Below are 18662 nucleotides of genomic sequence, written 5' to 3'. Positions count from 1 at the left end.
GATAAATTAAATTATTTTTATTAAGTTATAAAATTAAAATATAAAAAATATTTGACATTAAATAATGAATGAAAATAATTTTAGAAATTTTTATTGTACTTAATAAAATTAATATATGTTTATTTTTAACAATTGTAGTCTGTCTCACCTGAAGGTCCAGCAGCTGGACCCTTTTTTTAATTCTTTATCTTTTTATATAGATAAATAAGATATATATTAAAATTTCAATTTTGTAAATAACTATTAAAATTTTGCATATTCCATAGAGGAGAGAGATTTTATAATAATATAAAGTAAATAAAATAAAATAAATAAACAAAAGGCACCGAAAGATGATGATTTTTTTTTTCATTGTTTATTAATTAGTTTAAATTATTATTTTTTTATTTTAGTTATGTTAAAATTGATATTTAGATGTTTATGTAATTGTATTTTTATAAGATTTATACTTTTATATACTTTTAAATTTAATTAATAATATTAACTTGACCAATACGATGACCAACTTCATTGGGAGAGCTCATTAGAATAACATGGGTCAGGACTGGGCGAATCTTATGGGCAAGTTATCAAGGCCACACTGCATATTCTCATCATTAGAATCACTCTCAAATAGTTATAGAATACTCAAGGTCAAGGGCTTCTCTAGAGCATTAAGAGCAGTCTTTAGAGCCGTGTTGATTTTAATGAAATATAAAACTTATATTTTGAATTCCTTTGAATTTAAAAACTTATTGTACTGGCTCAGCTCGTAGCCGTCAGTTCTACATCCCTATACAAATCCATCATGTGGAGTGATTTATGAGAGAAGTGTGAAAATTTAATGAAAATTACTAGGCAGTTGAATAATCATGTTAAGAAAGCTGCAATAATTTTCTACTCACAAAGAAAGAACATCCATGTTTTAAATCCATCATGTGCTATTTGAGGAAAATGAACTAAAGAGAAAAGCAAAATGCAAGAAAATCAAATACAAATCTCCTACTATCGCTGTAGTTTTCAGCGCTAATTTCATTGATAAGTTAAACAGGAACAAACAAGTAATAGTAACAAATAGTTGCAAACATAATGTAGAAGAATTTCCCCCAAAATTGCTGAAAATTCTAACAGAAAATGATAAAATTGAAGCCTGTGCAAAGCAAAGGGCATGAATGGCAAACTAGAAAGGATCTCACAAGGGTTGATTTCTCTGCAATCCAAGGAGCTACACTGAGGTTCTAAATTGATTTCAATTACAGTACAACACAAACAAATGCACACACAAGCTGATTCATTGATTCAAGCCATCACAAGAAAGAGGCTTATTTTTGCCTTCTGTTAGCGATCAAATCTGGATTTCCTTTTCTCATCATGGCTACAAACTCTTCGTAGTTAATTCTTCCATCCTGTAAAAAAAATTGAAGAATATACATAACATATGATTATGAATTTGATTACTATAGAAACAAATAGATTTTAGTAAATGAAACTGTTTGCTTCCAAGGAAAAATCTACAGAACAAAAGAGGATCAAAAGCAAGAAAACACACTTTGTCAGTGTCCACTTCTACAATGATCTCTTTTATCGTTTTTGCATCGCCCATTTTATATTTCTTGAGGGCATGCTCCAACTCTTCAATTGTGATGTACCTAAAGTGAGAAAAAAGAAATGATAATACTGGCAGAAAACAGGGGAATAAATTCTTAGTACAATAAGAAAGTTAAGAGATTACCCGCTCTTGTCCTTGTCAAAATATTCAAAGGCCTTGTATAAGTGGTCCTCTCTTTCCATTCTATTCATGTGCATTGTAGCTGTTATAAACTCAGTGTAATCAATTGTTCCATTTCCATCAACATCTGCCTGAAAAAGTAGAGAAGTTCATAATTCTCAGCTGAACAATTCAACACATCAAGAAGTGTGATCCAGAATGCGAAAGAAAACCAAAGACAAAATGCAATTGAGAGAGGGAGACAGAGGAGAAGCAAACATAGTTTTAATAGATTTTACGTTTAAATTAATTTTCTAAAAAGAGGTGATGAATGATACAGAATTTTAGCTAATATACGTTTGTGTAATTTATATATGAAGTATTATGAAACTTTAGTATTGAATTTAATTCCGGTACCAACCATAAACAATCAATTTTTAAGGAAGTTCACTCAGATTTTATTTGGAAATTCGCACCCAGGAAAAAAATTTTCTTTTCGCATGTTACTCTAATCCATTTTTGATTTCGATTACTCATTAGATGGTGATGACCGTTGGATTTCACCATCCCGTTACGAGACCGGGCCCATAACGACTGTCCTGATTTTGAGGCCTCTAAATCTTTTCGATGGGCCGGCCCAGTCCGTTCGGCCCTAAGATTGGACCTCCCCTAGGCTTCAACCTTAATCTTGTCTTCCAGCCCAGTCCGGAGGAGAAGAAGTAGCCAGACCATCTGCCTAGTGGGTCCATCCGCATGCGTACCAGGACGGAATTAAATGGCCGTTACACATGGAGCAGAGATTTGATCTTCTCGTACGTCCGTATCAGTATAGCAGAGATAGGTGGCCCAATGGCAGTGAGGCCGTTACACGTCATTGACAGACGAAGGAAAAGAATAAAAGGAGAGGAGCATTCTTCTCTCAGACTAAGCTTAGACAACCCTTGTAAAACCCTATTTTCTGGATCTCAGATCATCAATTGGCACCGTCTGTGGGAACGAAGTAGATCTTTTCATCGCCGGAGTTCCATTCTTACAACACCCACTAAGATCCACGATGGCCAACTATAATGAAAATAACCTTGCTAATACCCCCAACGATCTGAGCTCGGCTCAGGAGGGGCAACAGTTCTCTTTCTCCAGCCCCATAACCCCCAACAATCAAACACCAATCCCCTTCAACCCCTTGCCAAACCCGGCAGGGAATGCACCCGGAGCTACCTTATCCAACCAGGATCTCCAAGCTATGACTCTTCAACTACAAAACACAGCTCACTGGTTGGGGCAGATGATGCAGCAAAGGGGACTCAATACCCTAATGAACGCGTTGCCGGTGGTAGAAGAGCCCCAAACCAACGAATCCCATCCTACCTTCAACCATCCTCAAACAAACAGCAGAGAAACTGGAGAAAGGGGGAGAAGAGCCAGGGTAGAAGAGGAACCAGAAGCTAGAGTTCATGGAAGAAGGGTGAGGGAGCTGATAGAGAATGATGAGGTAGACAGTTACTCTGCCAGAATAACCAGAAAGACGGAAAGTGAAGCGCAGGAAGAGGAGTATCGTCTGGAGAAGAGGCCCAGACAAGAAGAAGAGAATGTAGATCAAAAACTGCAGAAACTGAGGGAACAGCTCTTAGCTGAGTTGGGGGTGAAGGACCACAACCAAACCCTCCTACCTACGTCCTCGCCTTTCTCGAAATGGGTGCAACAGGAGACCATCCCGAAGAAGTTTATGATGCCACCCATGGCGGCCTACGACGGAACGGGAAACCCAAGAGAGCACGTCCTCAACTATAAGACCTTTATGGAGCTGCAAACTCTATCGGATGCCTTGATGTGCAAGGTATTCCCCACGACGCTCACAGGACCAGCACGGGCGTGGTTTAACAGCCTGGAGGCTGGAAGCATCAGAAGTTTTAGAGATCTAGCCAACGCTTTCATCAGTCGGTTCATAGCCGGAGTGCCAGCTGATAGGAAGACCAGCTACTTGGAGACGGTCAGGCAGAGACGAGACGAATCGTTGAGGGAGTATGTTGCCCGTTTCAACACGGAGGCCCTACAGATCCCCGAGCTGGATGAGGGCAGAGCGGTGGAGGCCATGCAGAAGGGGACGACCTCCCCCGAGTTTTTTGGCTCGTTGAGTAGAAAGCCCCCTACCACGCTAGCAGAGCTGATGAAGAGAGCGGAGAAGTACATAAGGCAGGATGATGCCTTGGTGACAAGCAGATTCGCCAAGGGGGTGGCGGACAGAGGAAAAGCCCCCGAAGAAAGGAGGCCGGAAAGGCAGGAGAGAAAGCAAGGCAAGAGGCCTGAGCCGTACAGACAGCCTTGGGATAGGAGGGACCAGAGACCGTTCCCTCCTCGGATTCCAGAACAAAGACCACTCCCCCCGCGAGTTCCAAAGAACCTGACCCCTCTTAACGCATCTAGAGCCGAGGTGCTCATGGCAGTTTAGGACAAGGAGTTCCTCCAATGGCCCAAGCCTATGAGAGCAGAAGCAAACCAGCAAGATCCTGACAAATACTGTCAGTATCATCGTACCCACGGCCATGACACCGACAACTGCTACCAGCTGATCAGTGAGATTGAGAGGCTGATCAAAAGGAGTCACCTGCAAAACTTTGTGAAGAAGCCAGAGGGAGAAAGGCCTCAGCCGAACCCTACAGCAGAGAGACCCAGGAGGACGGGAGCAAGGCCGGTGAATGATGGCTCCAGTGGGACCATCAATATGATCGTAGGAGGAACAGGAGGTCAAACGAGCAGGAGAGGAAGGAAAAGAGGCCGAGATGGGGAAGGTAGCAATGCCGAGGTCATGCAGATAATTGACCACTCACCAATGACCATCTCCTTCTCGTCAGAGGATGCTCGGGGCATTCAAATGCCTCATGACGACGCTCTCGTTATTGAAGCCGTCATCCACAACTACCGGGTTAAGAAGATCTTGGTGGATGACGGAAGCAAGGTGAATTTGTTGCCGTACAGGGTCTTCCAGCAGATGGGAATCCCTGAGGAACAGTTGGTTTGAGACCAAGCCCCAGTCAAAGGGATCGGGGGAGCCCCAGTGCCTCTGGAAGGGAAGGTGAAGCTGGCTCTCACCCTCGGAGAAGCACCCAGGACTCGAACCCACTACGCGGTGTTCCTAGTGGTGAAACTCCCCCTGAGCTACAATGCCATACTGGGAAGACCTATGCTGTTTGACTTCGAGGCCGTGACCAGCATAAGGTACTTGGCCATGAAATTCCCAACTGAAGCAGGAGTGGGAGTAGTCCGAGGGAGTCAGGAAGAGGCAAGAGCAGTGTACCTGGCCACGGTATCAGAGCCGAGCTCAACAGGAGAGAAGCCTGACTCAAGAGGTTCTGGAGGTCCGAGACGAGAAAAAAGAGGCCAGAACAGAGCCGGTTGGAGAGCTGGAAACCTTCCCCTTATTGGAAACGGAAACAGACAAGGTCTTCAGTCTTAACGCCGGCCTGACTGGAGAGCAGAAAACTGAAGTAATGGCTCTGATCCGAGGTCACGCCTCAAGCTTCGCCTGGAAGCCTTCTGATATGCCTGGGATAGATCCGAAGGTGATGACCCACAAGCTGAACGTCCTTCCAAAGGCCAGACTGGTAAAGCAAAAGAAGAGGGTAGTGGGAAGAGAGAAGCAGCAGGCCACCAGGGAGGAGGTGCAGAAGTTAGAGGAGGCAGGGTTTATCAGGGAAGTGATGTACCTTCAATGGTTAGCAAATCCTGTATTAGTCAAAAAAGCCAATGGCAAATATAGGATGTGTATAGATTTCACTGACCTGAATCAAGCATGTCCCAAAGATTGTTATCCCCTCCCTGATATTAATAATGGACAGGTCGGATGAAGAAAAGACCTCGTTCATAACGGAAAATGAGACCTACTGCTATAGAGCCATGCCTTTCGGGCTGAAGAATGCCGGGGCAACATACCAAAGATTGATGAACAAAATCTTCAAAGATCAGATCGGCAGGAACATAGAAGTTTACGTGGACGACATAGTGGTAAAAAGCCCAACTTTTCAGCAACACTTGCCAGACCTGGAGGAGGTATTCAAAGTTCTTGAACAATATAGAATGAGGCTGAACCCAGTTAAATGTGCTTTCTTCATCAGAGGAGGAAAGTTCTTGGGGTACATAGTGAGTGGAAAAGGCATTGAGCCCAATCCTAAGAAGGTAGAAGCCATCCTGCAAATGCCCGAGCCGACCTGTGTAAGAGACGTCCAGAGGCTCACTGGAAGGGTAGTAGCACTCAACCGCTTCATGTCGAGGTCGGCAGAAAGATGCTTGCCGTTTTTCAAGAAGTTGAGGAAAGTTCCGAACTTCGAATGGACTGAAGACTGTCGAGAAGCTTTCAAAGAGCTCAAAAACTACCTTAGCTCGCTTCATGTTCTCAGCAGTCCGTTGGAAGGAGAAGAGCTCCTGATTTACTTGTCAGCCTCAGAACAAGCTGTTAGTACTGTGTTGGTAAGGGTAGAAGGAGGAGAACAGAAGCCAATATTTTACGTCAGCAAAGTGCTCAAAGACGCCGAGACCAGATATCTGAACATCGAAAAAATAGCCTATGCTCTGTTGCTGGCCGTCAGAAAGTTCAGGGTTTATTTGGAAAGCCACCAAGGAGTAGTGATGACGGACCAGCCGTTGAAGAAGATCCTCCACAGGCCGGAAACTTCAAGTCGGATGTTTGCCTGGTCCATTGAGATTAGCCCCTACTGCTTAGAATACCGACCTCGGACCACCATAAAATCTCAAGTCCTTGCTGACTTCATAGCAGAATGCTCTTTCAATGAAGGGGGTGAGTCATCTCCGAAAGCGTTGGGAAATGAGAGAGAAGGGCAGTCCTCTTGAGAATTCAGTTGGAAACTGTATGTAGACGGGGCATTTGGCGCTGGGGGCAGTGGCGTAGGAATAGTGTTAAAGGGACCTGAAGGGTTCAAAGTTTGCTATGCTCTGCGTCTAGAGTTCAAAGCCTTTAACAATGTAGCGGAATACGAGGCCCTGATAAACGGAATGCTAATAGCAATGGAGGTAGGGGCAACCGATCTCAAGGTGAATAGTGACTCCCAGCTAGTAATCAACCAGATAACAGGGGCATATCAAGTCAGAGACCCTACTATGCAGAATTACCTGGCGAAGGTGAAAGCCATAGAAGCCGAGCTCAAGAGTAGAGGAATCATAGTCAGATACCAGAGGATACCTCGGGAGGAGAATGAGGAGGCAGACATACTTAGCCGATTGTCCAAAGAGGAGCTGGAATGACTCCCAGACGAGGTATACATTCAACATATTAGCGCACCCGCTTTTAACAAAATGGCCACTGTAATGCAGATTGAACAAGGCCAAAGCTGGATGACCCCATACTTGGAGTACCTAGAGAAGGGAAAGCTCCCTGAAGACAAGGATGAGGCAAAGAAAATAGCTGCTCGAGCAGCCAATTACCAGGCCATAAGGGGGACTCTGTACAGAAGAGGAAAATCCAGCCCGTGGCTCCGATGTGTGAGCTCGGAAGAGACAATAAAGGTGATGGAAGAAATACACCGAGGGATGTGTGGAGCTCATGAAGGAGCAGGAACACTAGCAAATAAGATATTCAGGTAAGGCTACTACTGGCCCACTATTAAAAAGGAGGCTGAAGAGTTTATCCGAAGATGCGATGTATGCTAGAGGTTTGCCAACACCATCAACGTACCAGCCACCCCTCAGTCCAGCATATCTAGTCATGGCCGTTCTCACAATGGGGCATAGATATCCTGAGACCTTTTCCCAAAACCACGGGGCAGAAGAAATTTGTAGTGGTGGCTGTGGAATACTTCTCGAAGTGGCCAGAGGCGGAGGCAATCCCTACTATTACAGCCTGAAAGATGATAGACTTTGTTTGGGGCAACATCATCTGCAGGTTTGGTATACCGAGGGTGCTCATATCAGATAATGGCAGGCAATTTGACTGCAATGCCTTTAGAGAATTTACAAGAAATATGAGCATCTGGCATAAATTCTCCTCGATGGCCCATCCTCAGACCAACGGCCAAACAGAGGTCAATAACAGAGCTATCCTCTAGGGATTAAAGAAGCGACTGGATGGTGCAAAAGCAAACTGGGCCGATGAACTTAACAACATCCTATGGGCACTCCGAACTATCCCAGGACGTCCACCAAAGAGACGCCTTTCGCACTTGCATTTGGCACTAAGGCCGTAGTTCCGATCGAGCTCCAAGTCCCTACACATCGAGTCCAGTTCAATGACGAGAATGCCAACGATGACAAACTGAGAAGTAACCTGGATGCCTTGGAAGAAGTCAGGGAGGAAGCTCAAGTTCGTACAGCCGCTTATCAACAAAGAGCAGCTCGTTATTACAATCAAAGGGTCAGAGAAAGAAGCCTGAAAGTAGGAGATCTGGCCCTGAGAAATCTAGAAGCTACGAGAAAAAGAGCGGTTGTAGGAAAGCTGGCGCCGATCTGGGAGGGCCCGTTCAAAATAGTCAAAGTGGTCAAACCAGGGGTATATCGGATCGAGGACATGCAGGGAAACCCCGAGCCTCATGCTTGGAATATCTAGCATTTAAAAAGGTACTTCCCTTAAGATGTTATCAAATGTAAAAAGATTGATTGTATTTTAAAGCATGGGAATAAAATAGACATTATCGTCCAATTCTTCATTTGCCACAACTTACATTGCTTTCATTGAAAGAAACAGAAAAGAAAAATAAAACAGGTTCAAGACCTCAGTGAGGTAGGTGACCAGTCCCCAAGCGCCCCCGGCACCAAAAAAACCGAGCTGAATGATGAAGCGACAATAAGGCCATAGAGCCTGAATCTTGTTCAATACCTCAGTGAGGTAGGTGACCAGGCTCCCCAAGCGCCCCCGGCACCAAAAAACCGAGCTGAGATGATGAAGCGACAGTAAGGCCACAGTGCCTGAATCTTATTCAAGACCTCAGTGAGGTAGGTAACCGGACTCCCCAAGCGTCCCCGGTACCAAAAAACCGAGCTGAGATGACGAAGCGACAGTAAGACCACAGTGCCTGAATCTTGTTCAAGACCTCAGTGAGGTAGGTGATCGGGCTCCCCAAGCGCCCTCGACACCAAAAAACTGAGCGGAGATGACGAAGCGACAGTAAGACCACAGTGCCTGAATCTTGTTCAAGACCTCAGTGAGGTAGGTGATCGGGCTCCCCAAGCGCCCTCGGCACCAAAAAACCGAGCTGAGATGACGAAGCGACAGTAAGGCCACAGAGCCTGAATCTTGTTCAAGACCTCAGTGAGGTAGGTGAACGGGCTCCCCAAGCACCCCCGGCACCAAAAAACCGAGCTGAGATGACGAAGCGACAGTAAGGCCATAGAGCCTGAATCTTGTTCAAAACCTCAGTGAGGTAGGTGACCGGGCTCCCCAAGTGCCCACGGCACCACTAAACCGGCTGAGATGACGAAGCGACAGTAAGGCCACAGTGCCTGAATCTTGTTCAAGACCTCAGTGAGGTAGGTGACGGGGCTTCCCAAGTGCCCCCAGCACCATTAAACCGACTGAGATGACGAAGCGACAGTAAGGCCACAGTGACTGAATCTTGCGCAAGACCTCAGTGAGGTAGGTGACGGGGCTCCCCAAGTGCCTCCGGCACCACTAAACCGGCTGAGATGACGAAGCGACAGTAAGGCCACAGTGCCTGAATCTTGCGCAAGACCTCAGCGAGGTAGGTGACCGGGCTCCCAAGTGCCCCCGGCACCACAAACCGACCAAGATAATAAAACATCACTGAGGCCAAAAGTGCAGATCTGAGACACGCAAAACTGAACTTGGAAAACCAAATAAGAAGAGAGCCGAACTCAAGAAGCTAAATGTCACAAATTTCCCCTAGTCAAAGGGGCAAATCTAAGGCAAGAGCAGACAAGGCCCCAGCCTCGATTCCTATCTGAACAGAACTAGAAACAAAAAGGCCAGCTCTGCTCAGCATTTTAAAAGGTACATGGTCTATTTCACTTTGGTTATACGAATGTTATATGTTCAAGCTCGCATTATGGACGAGTTAACAGAATAGAAAGTTAATGAGAATGCCTTAGCAAGATTGGAAAAATTCATAAGTTAGAAGTTTAGTCAATTACTAAGAATTTTAGCTCTGATTGGCTCAAGGGCAAGAAATGAAAAACAGTACAGTTGATTCCTCGTAAAAATTACTGAGTACATGGTTTAAGAGTTTTTATTCTTAACATATTGACAGGTCAAGCTGAGTAGGCCTTCAATGGATTAAGTCAATTAGACTTTTAGCATATTAAGTAATTTGATAAAGACAGAAAAATAAAAGTGAAGGTAACTCAAATATAAACACAATTAGAAACTGAATTTCATTAAAAAGAAAATTACAACCTAATCATCTATAACTATCAGAGGAAAAACTGTCCTTAAGAGACTTACATGCCTAGGTACTTCAATATCTACATTGCTATTATTTACACTACTATCTACAAATGGTACAATTTCCCCTCCTTGGGGCCCTGCATCCTCTTCCCCCTGAGGCCCAGCATCTTCGGCAGCCTCGTCGTCCTCCTCCCTCAGCTCAGCATCTGCTTCAGAAGGCCCAGCTGTAGTGCGAGGAGCTCCTTTGGGCAAGGGTTTGTCATCCTCCCCGTAAAGCACCTCCTCGCCATCGGAGTTTTCCTCAGCAGCTCGGAGTTCAGCCAACGGGGTGGAAGGGGCATATCTGGCCTCCCTCAAACCTCGATTGTAACCAGAGACGAACATGCGGAAGCTCTTATTCCATATCGCCGTCTTCATCTCGCCAGAGGCTCTAAATTCCGCAAGTCACTCCTCGCAGGCCTCAGCTATTTTGGCTTTCAGCTCAGAAGAGTCCTTATAGCTTTGAAGATGAGCTTCACAGGCCTGCTCAATCTCTTTCTTCAGCTCGGCTGACTCCTTGTACTCCCTCAGGCGCTCCTCGCACTCCAGCTGGACCCTGTCTTCAGCAAGCTTTGCATCTTCGAGCAGGGCTGAGCACCTCTTCTCCAAAACTTTAATTTGTTGGCAGAGTTGCTGATTCTGAAGTTTAGACTCCTCTGCCGCCAAGGTCAAGTCTTTAACACTGTCAGCATGCTTGCTCAGCTCCTGCTCCAAAACAACCATCCGAGCCCAGGCTTCCTCCCGTTGGGCCATCACAGCCTCACAATGAGCCCGAGCCCCCACAAACTCTGCCTTTAGCAACTCGTGCTGATGCTGGACCTCCTCTTTCTGGCTCACCGCCTCGTCCCTCTCCTGCCGAATCTCCTCCAAGGAGGACAGCTGCTTCAATGCTTCATCCCAACTAATCTCAGCTGCAACTCAGCCCTTTTGAGGGCCTCCTTCGCATAAGTCAGCTCTGCCTGGAGGAACTTCGAGTGCTCCCGAGCTGCCGCAAGGTTGCCCCTAGCATCGCTGGTGGCAGACAGGTTCTCCTCCAGGCGCGCTTCCTCGATCCGGCAATCCACGAAGTCTCGGAGAGAGTGATCGCGGGCGTCTACCTTCATGAAGAGGCCCATCAGCTAGCACAGAAAGAAAAGTATTAGAATGACAGACAACAAGAACCAAAAGAAAAAAAATTCAAAAGTAAGAAGAATAGCTCACCATCAAAAGCATCTCCCTGATAGTGTCTCCGAGCTCCCCTCGAGGACGAGACCGGAATGCTGCCTGCTCTCTGGTGGAAGTGGCCAGAAGACTAGTAAGAGCAAGCAAGCGGGGGTCTGAAGCCTCCATGACCCCACCAAACATCCGCTCCTTGATAATCTCCGCGACCACGCTCGCCGGAGACTGATGGGTGATGTCCTCTGCGTTAAGAATGTCATTATCAGGGGCAGAGAGCAGGGGCACCACCGCAGTCTTTTCCTTCTCGAGCGGAGGCAGAGCTGGAGCTGGTCTCCTTGAGGCCTGAGACTTCTTGGGGACAGGAGCCGGGGCAGGCGCTTTAGAAGGAGCAGGACACTTGCTCCCGACCTTCTCTGCAGCGCCCTCATCATCAACCAGTCTGGGCTCCACCCCCTCGGAGACAGGGGCAACCTCAAGAGGAGCCTCCTGGACATCTTCATCAGCCGGGATAATCTCCTTCCCTCCTTCAGGAGCCCTCTCCTTAGTCACAGAGATCTCGAGCCTCCCCTCAGAAACCTCCTCAGAAGATAGAATAGAATCCGTCCTCACCAGCTCGGTGCCCTCAACCGGCCTGGCAGTGACCTTCGGAGCTTTCTTCGTCCCCTCAGTAGAGGTCCGTTAAGACCTGGGGGCATGAGGAGCCGAGCTCGACCTGCTACGACTAGGCGGCCTGGAATACCTGGTACCTCGAGAGCTCGGCTTGGGAGCTTGGGAAGAAGTTGGAGCAGGAGGCCGGCTAACCGACCTAGAGGAAATGACCTCAGCCACCCTCTGAGCAGTCTCTCCCACTGATCGCCCAGCTAGGAGGGCGTCCAACGTAGCATTCATGCTCTCCCTAGATAGCGTGAAGTTCTTTGGGGGCTTGATCTGGTCCTGGAAGCTATAAAGATTCAAAATCAAAACGAATTAGAACAGCCCTCAGCAAAAACCACAAAGACACGACAAAATAGTTAAATGATATAAAGTACCCGCGTCCTGGATATCCCGAAGATTGGACGCAAACATGCACTTTTCGACATCATACTTCTTTTCGACAGAAGTCAGTCGAATGAACCCGACCTGCTCAGTAAGGCTCAGCGGGGGCAGGTCGTTGCAACCCAGAGAGACATCTTCCCAGTCGAGTTCTACCCTCCATGACAGACCGGAGTCTTTCTTCAACTCCACCACTACAAAACCCTCTACCCAGCCCTTTATGGAATCCTTATAGCCCGTGAAAATGGACAATCCACCACGGTGGGCAAAGTAGTAGAAGCACTGACTTGCTCGGACGAGACGAAAAAAGGTCACAAACAGACGCGCCGTGGGCGTTAATCCCCAGCTCAGACAGATGGACTCGAAAGAACACATAAACAAAATGGAGTTAGGAGACAGCATCCGGGGGGTTATCCCGAAGAACTGGAAGACCTCGGTAAAGAAAGGAGTAAAAGGAAAAGTTAGACCGTAGTCTCGCTGTTTAACAAAAAAGACTAGGCTAAGATCTTTCTGGGGATCTATCAAACCGAAAGGAGGAGGATCGGGAAGAACGATCCTCTCATTCCGGTAAGGAGCTCGAATATGGTAGAGGGGGGTGTCCAAATACTTCCGAGAAAAGAAGTTCGTCAAGGTAGAAGGGGTGATACAGGACTCTAGATTAAAGACTTCGGGAAGCTTTGGGCCTTCCATGGAAGAATGAGAAGCGTACCTTGAAAACAAAGAGGGCAGAGAGACGAAGATACCAGTGCGCACGAAGAACAGAGGAAAGCAAGAGCTTGGAGAAGACGGAGAGAATTCGAAATTTGAAACAGCAATGAGGCGAAAAGGTGTTCTGATGAAACTATGATTGGACGGCGTGGTCATTATAACTCTCGATATTTACCCCCTCATTATCTGTACAATAACTGATGAGAAGGTAAAGGGGCAATTGATGACCGCTGGATTTCACCATCCCGTTACGAGGCCGGACCCATAACGACTGTCCTGATTCTGAGGCCTCTAAGTCTTCTCGATGGGCCAGCCCAGTCCGTTCGGCCCTAAGATCGGACCTCCTCTGGGCTTCAACCTTAATCTCGTCTTCCAGCCCAGTCCGGAGGACAAGAAGTAGCCAGCCCATCTGCCTAGTGGGTCCATCCGCATGCATACCGGGAGGGAATTAAATGGCCGTTACGCATGGAGCAGAGATCTGATCTTCTCGTACGTCCGTATCAGTATAGCAGAGACAGGTGGCTCAATGGCAGTGAGGCCGTTACACGTCATTAACAAACGAAGGAAAAGAATAAAAGGAGAGGAGCATTCTCCTCTCAGACTAAGCTTAGACAACCCTTGTAAAACTCTATTTTCTGGATCTCAGATCATCAGATGGTTTAGTCTTGAAACATACTAAATAATCATATAACAATATCTGTAAGTTAAATTTACAAAAAAGAACTAGGAATTCAACTGAGAACATGATGTCCTAGAATAAATAAGCAAACATGTACCTGGAGATTGTTAATTGGCTTTACTTGTAACAATGTTCGTCGCAAAAGGACTGTGTAACGTAAAGTTACATGATATGTAACTGTTACATTTTAGAGAGAAGAGTTATTAAGTGGCAAAGGATTGACAAGGTGGCATTAGAAAGGCAGGAAAGGAATCAAGTAGTTAGCTCAAGCTGTTAGGTGGCTGTCAAGTAGCTGAATTAGTTATTGGCAGTTGCTGAGTCTGCTATATAACTCACAGATCATATCTTGTATGGCATTCCAAGCATTATCAATTCTAATCAATCTTTCTTTCTTCCTAACTCACTCTCTCTCTCTATTTCTGTCTACTCTATAATTCTCCCATTTCTTTCTCTACTATTTCTTCTATTTTCTCTCACCTTTCCTCCTTTTTTGTCTTGTTAGGGATTCAATCCTTAACAGTAACAACTTCATTCATCATCATTATCAGTATCATAGATCTAGAGAAAATCTCCACCAATTCTTAATCCTGCTGACTTCCTTTGCAAATCCTGATTAAAAAAAAAAAAAAAAAACTGTGCCCTAGTTTGGGACAAGTTAAACATTTTAGGACAAAGAACAATTTGAAAATGATGAATTTCTAAGAGGATAACTTTCAACACCTTCATTGTACTTTTGCCCGAGTGGGTTTCTCCAAAAGTACCAACCATTAAGCAAATAGAGAGTTAAAAATTACAAGATCAGACATGTTACCGCTTCCAATAGTTGCCTCACTTCAGACTCAGAAATCTCGGTACCCAATTTTGGAAGACCAGCTTTCAACTCTTCATAAGTGACCGTTCCACTGTTATCCGTATCCATGGATTTGAACATTTCCTTCAAGCCCATAATTTCTTCCTCAGAAAGGTTCTCAGCAATTACCTGGAAAGGGAAGAGTTGAAAGAATAGCATGCAAAGACTAAATGATAATGATGATACTGATGCCATCTATCCCCATTACATGGAATGGAAAAAGATTAATCCTGCAACAAAATTAGCAACTTGCTTTGAGATCTAGCAGATTGATTAGGGTTTTCATTAACTCAGGCAACATGTCAACAAAGGTGGTGCAGATTTTCTACCTTGCCACCTTAGAGGTCCACAGGGGCAGCACAAACCTCCTTGAGATGATTCCCTATGGAATCAATCTGCAATAATATCCTCTTGCTTTTACACTTTTAGCTTTTGTACCATTTAGATTGAAAAAATATCATCCTTGTCCTTTTGTTTTCAAATGATCCAATACAAAGAAAGATAAAAATAACAGTAATATATTTAACAGCAAAAAGACATCTCACCTTTAGAGCTACTTTTTTAAGTTTGTTCATTGCTCTGAATTGTTTCATTCTAGTTAACACAGCAATATCAAGAGGCTTATCAGATGCATCACCATCTTCTTGCATCCATGGATGATCTGCAATGCATTTTTCATTCTCCTCAAGCCTCATTCTTTATTTGCACAAGTCAAGGAACTTAAAACAAAACTTTAGACCAGATGAAGTCAAAACAGTGAGCAGTATATAATCAAAATCATGTCAGCAGTTCTCAACCTCAAACCAATCTAGAAGCCAAAAAAATTTTGTTCATAACACAACCATCAACTAGTTTCAAGATACTGGTTGGCGACGTGGATACATTATGACACATGAGATAGCTAGGTAACTTGGTCAAAGTATGACCATAAAACATGCTTAGCACAAAAAAGCAACACGGGGCAATCGTGCAGTCATAATGTCCAATGCATGACCCCGAATACTAAAAATATTAATGCAAAACTGTTTGGTAGGTGTGTATTTCTTGAGAGCAGAAACTAAAAGAGCATAAATAAAGTGTTGAACTGCAAGGCCAAAGCCTAAAAAAATTTTCACTCTTCTCATGGAAATAACTCTCCCTAGACTGTCTTTTCCAAAATAGAACTTACTTAGGACTTCTACTGCTGAAAGTCGTTCCTTGGGATCAGCTCTTAGCATCTTCTTCACAAGATCTTTGGCGCTGCTGGATATGGAAGGCCATGGATCAGAGGAGAAATCAATATATCCCCGAAGAACGGAATTAAATATGGCTTTGTCATTCTCTGCATGTGCAAGAGGATACTAACTTCATAAGAAAAGAATAAATGAGAGGCATGATCAAAAGGTAAACCTAGAAAAAAAAGGTAAATAAACGAGAGGCGTGATCACTGAAGCACCTCTAATATGTAAATTTCCAATTAGTAAGTACACATTGTACTCCAGAAATAGATAATGAAGCTTAACTAGAATTAACACTTTACAAGATCAATTTACAATCAGTAAGAAGACAAGCCAACAATTCAAGTTCAGTCAAATGTCTACCTCAGAATAAGTTGGGACTTTATCAAATTTAACACATGGATGGCATCAGCATCAACATCAACAATTTTTCAAATGTTATTAATCCTACACTAAGATACAAAAGGCTTACTTCCCCAAAAGGGCGGAACACCACTAAGAAGAATATACAGTATAACTCCAGCACTCCAAATATCAACCTCAGCTCCATAATGTCGAAGTAATACTTCAGGAGCCACGTAATATGCACTTCCAACAAGGTCTTTAAACATATCTCCTGCAATCACACATAGATTATAGAAAGAGAAGGAAAAAATGCTTTATAACAGTACGAGAGGAAAATGCTTTGAAGTTCAGAATTCAAAGATTAGTAGGAACAAGCCAAAAGAAATTGCAACAACTTAATGCATTAAGTTGATATATTTGTAACCAATGAAAATTAGCAATAAAACTCTACTGATATTGGAAAAGTGGAAGAAAGATGAAGAGTGGAAATTCCTCCAAGCTTTCTACTCTTAAGAATTTGCTAGGATTTTAGAGCACCAAGACCTTTATTATTTATTAATGATTCATATACTTGCACTCCTGCACTAATTGGAATTCACTCATTGAACACCTAAATTAAAAAGCAACCTATTAGACACTTGAATTTATAAAAATTATAACAATTACACACATATTACAATATCATCATGATTTATTGGAAAGATGTAAACAACTGATCACACATATTTCCTCTAAATTTTTGTAAGTTAATAAAATTAGAAGACAATAATTTTATCATTTTATGAAAAATTAGAATACAATCACTAAAATTAAGAGTACTGTTAGCAATAAGTGGAATTATTTCTAATTTTTTTAATGATGATACATGGTTAATTTGCATTTAATTGTTATGTCTTTGTAAGTTTAGCTGTTCAATAGATCACTTTAATTAAGTTGTTTAATGGGTTAATCTCAAATTGTATTATGGTGTAAATATGTATTTGGTCATTTGTTCATTACAGAGAAAACTCCATTTTCATGATATTAATATTTGAGCCAAAAAAAAACATGGGAACACATAAATATGGCGACTTCTCTCTCTCTCTTTTTAAGCCATATGCTATCTAGATTTTCAAATGGCCCCACAGTTCTGTTAATGTTATCATGCATATTAGGTATTAAACGTGGGGGCTAAACTCTCATCATAGCCGCTGAGAAGAGGAAGAAAATTTTAAATCATAAGACAGCTAGGAGCTAAGTAAAATCCAAGAGAAGACCAGAAATAAATCAAGCACAATGAATGCTAACTTCTGAACCTCTAGAACACCATTAAGACAACCAAGTAAAATTAAGAAATTCTCCTTCAAGCCTAAACTTCCTGAACTCCATGATCAAATTGCTTTACTGAAGAATTAGAGTACTATGTCTACACTGATCTTGGTTATATCAGTTTTAGTTTACACAATTGTCAAAGAATCAATATGTAACCTCAAAAGAATCACCTGGCTTAAAGAACACAGAAAGGCCAAAATCAGTAGCCTTCAAAGGAGAATTCTCATCAGTACCCAAGAAAAGAAAATTCTCAGGCTTCAGATCCCTATGTATAACTCCCATTGAATGACAATCATGCACAACAGTAACAATCTGTCTACATAGATTAGCTGCTGCCCTCTCTGAGTAATGACCCTTAGCTATGATCCGATCAAACAACTCCCCTCCAGCGCATAGCTCCATCACCAAGTTCACCGAGTGCCGATCCTCATATGCACCTTTTAGCTCCACTATATTCCTATTAAAAGATAGAGAGGGAAGAATCTTAAATTCGATTATTTTACCTCAAATTGAAAGAAAATATTATCTGGTCAATATTTATTCGAGCATTGACCTGTGACCGGTGAGGTGATGCATAATCTGGACCTCACGGCGGACGTCTTCAATGTCATCACTCTTAATGAGTCTGCGGGTGGAGATGGATTTGCAAGCAAACTGCTGCTTCGTTTCCTTGTGGGTAACGAGATAGGTGACTCCGAACTGGCCTCGACCCAGCTCACGGCCGAACGTGTATGTGTTGCGGACGTCCTCCATGGGACGACCGAGGACTCGGCCAACCGGGGGAGTGGTAGGCGAGGGGCGATTGGAGGGTTGTAGAGAATGCGGTGGTGGAGGGCGAGTCGTGGAAGAAGCGGATGGGGGATGGAGGGTGGTGACATTGGAATGAGGAGGGTGGCTGGAGGCGGCGGAAGAGTCAGGGGCATTGGCGGTGAAGGTGGAGGAAGTGCTGCTACGGTTACCCATTGGGTTTGGTCAAAGAGAGTCAGAGGAGAGAGAGTGTGTAAGAGAGAAGAGTTGACACAGTGCTCGTGAGACATTTTCGTTTTTTGTCCTGAGATGGGAACAGCGGGTAAGAAGTAAAATTACTGGAATGGGCTTGGTTGATAGGCGTAGGTGATCGCCCGACAGTGACGTGTCGTTTAAGCTCATCACTTTTATTATTTACCTATTTATTAGTTTTTATTTTTCAGGGAATGGAGAAGGAAGAATTGAACATGTAACTTTCAACTTAATACATCAGTTTTATTATTTTTTTTTAACAGTTAAATGCGTAAAATTAATTAATAATT

General features: G+C 43.9%; 1 protein-coding gene across 1 annotated transcript; it reads right to left on the bottom strand.

Annotated features, from left to right (window-relative positions):
- Positions 1–1056: 1056 nt before the first annotated feature.
- On the bottom strand, positions 1057–18416 carry LOC110626456 (calcium-dependent protein kinase 1). The gene is made up of 9 exons (XM_021772373.2): positions 17927–18416; positions 17544–17830; positions 16190–16333; positions 15669–15821; positions 15046–15161; positions 14462–14629; positions 1712–1839; positions 1529–1628; positions 1057–1385 (listed from the first exon to the last, which is right to left on the bottom strand). The coding sequence occupies exons 1-9, from the start codon at positions 18334–18336 to the stop codon at positions 1302–1304; spliced, it is 1590 nt and encodes a 529-aa protein (XP_021628065.1). The 5' UTR covers positions 18337–18416; the 3' UTR covers positions 1057–1301.
- Between the last annotated feature and the right edge of the window lie 246 nt (positions 18417–18662).

The sequence above is a fragment of the Manihot esculenta genome, chromosome 1, assembly GCF_001659605.2.
Source record: "Manihot esculenta cultivar AM560-2 chromosome 1, M.esculenta_v8, whole genome shotgun sequence".
In the NCBI taxonomy this organism is placed as follows: domain Eukaryota; kingdom Viridiplantae; phylum Streptophyta; class Magnoliopsida; order Malpighiales; family Euphorbiaceae; genus Manihot; species Manihot esculenta.
Note: the sequence above shows the minus strand (reverse complement) of the source record. Positions and strands in the feature narration are given on the sequence as shown.

Coding starts and splice junctions, on each gene's coding strand:
- LOC110626456 (XM_021772373.2), bottom strand. CDS start 18,336: ATGGGTAACCGTAGCAGCACTTCCTCCACCTTCACCGCCAATGCCCCT. Junction 1,629..1,711: donor TTTGACAAGGACAAGAGCGG/GTAATCTCTTAA, acceptor TTCTCACTTTAG/GTACATCACAATTGAAGAGT. Junction 1,386..1,528: donor TAGAAGTGGACACTGACAAA/GTGTGTTTTCTT, acceptor TTTTTTTTACAG/GATGGAAGAATTAACTACGA.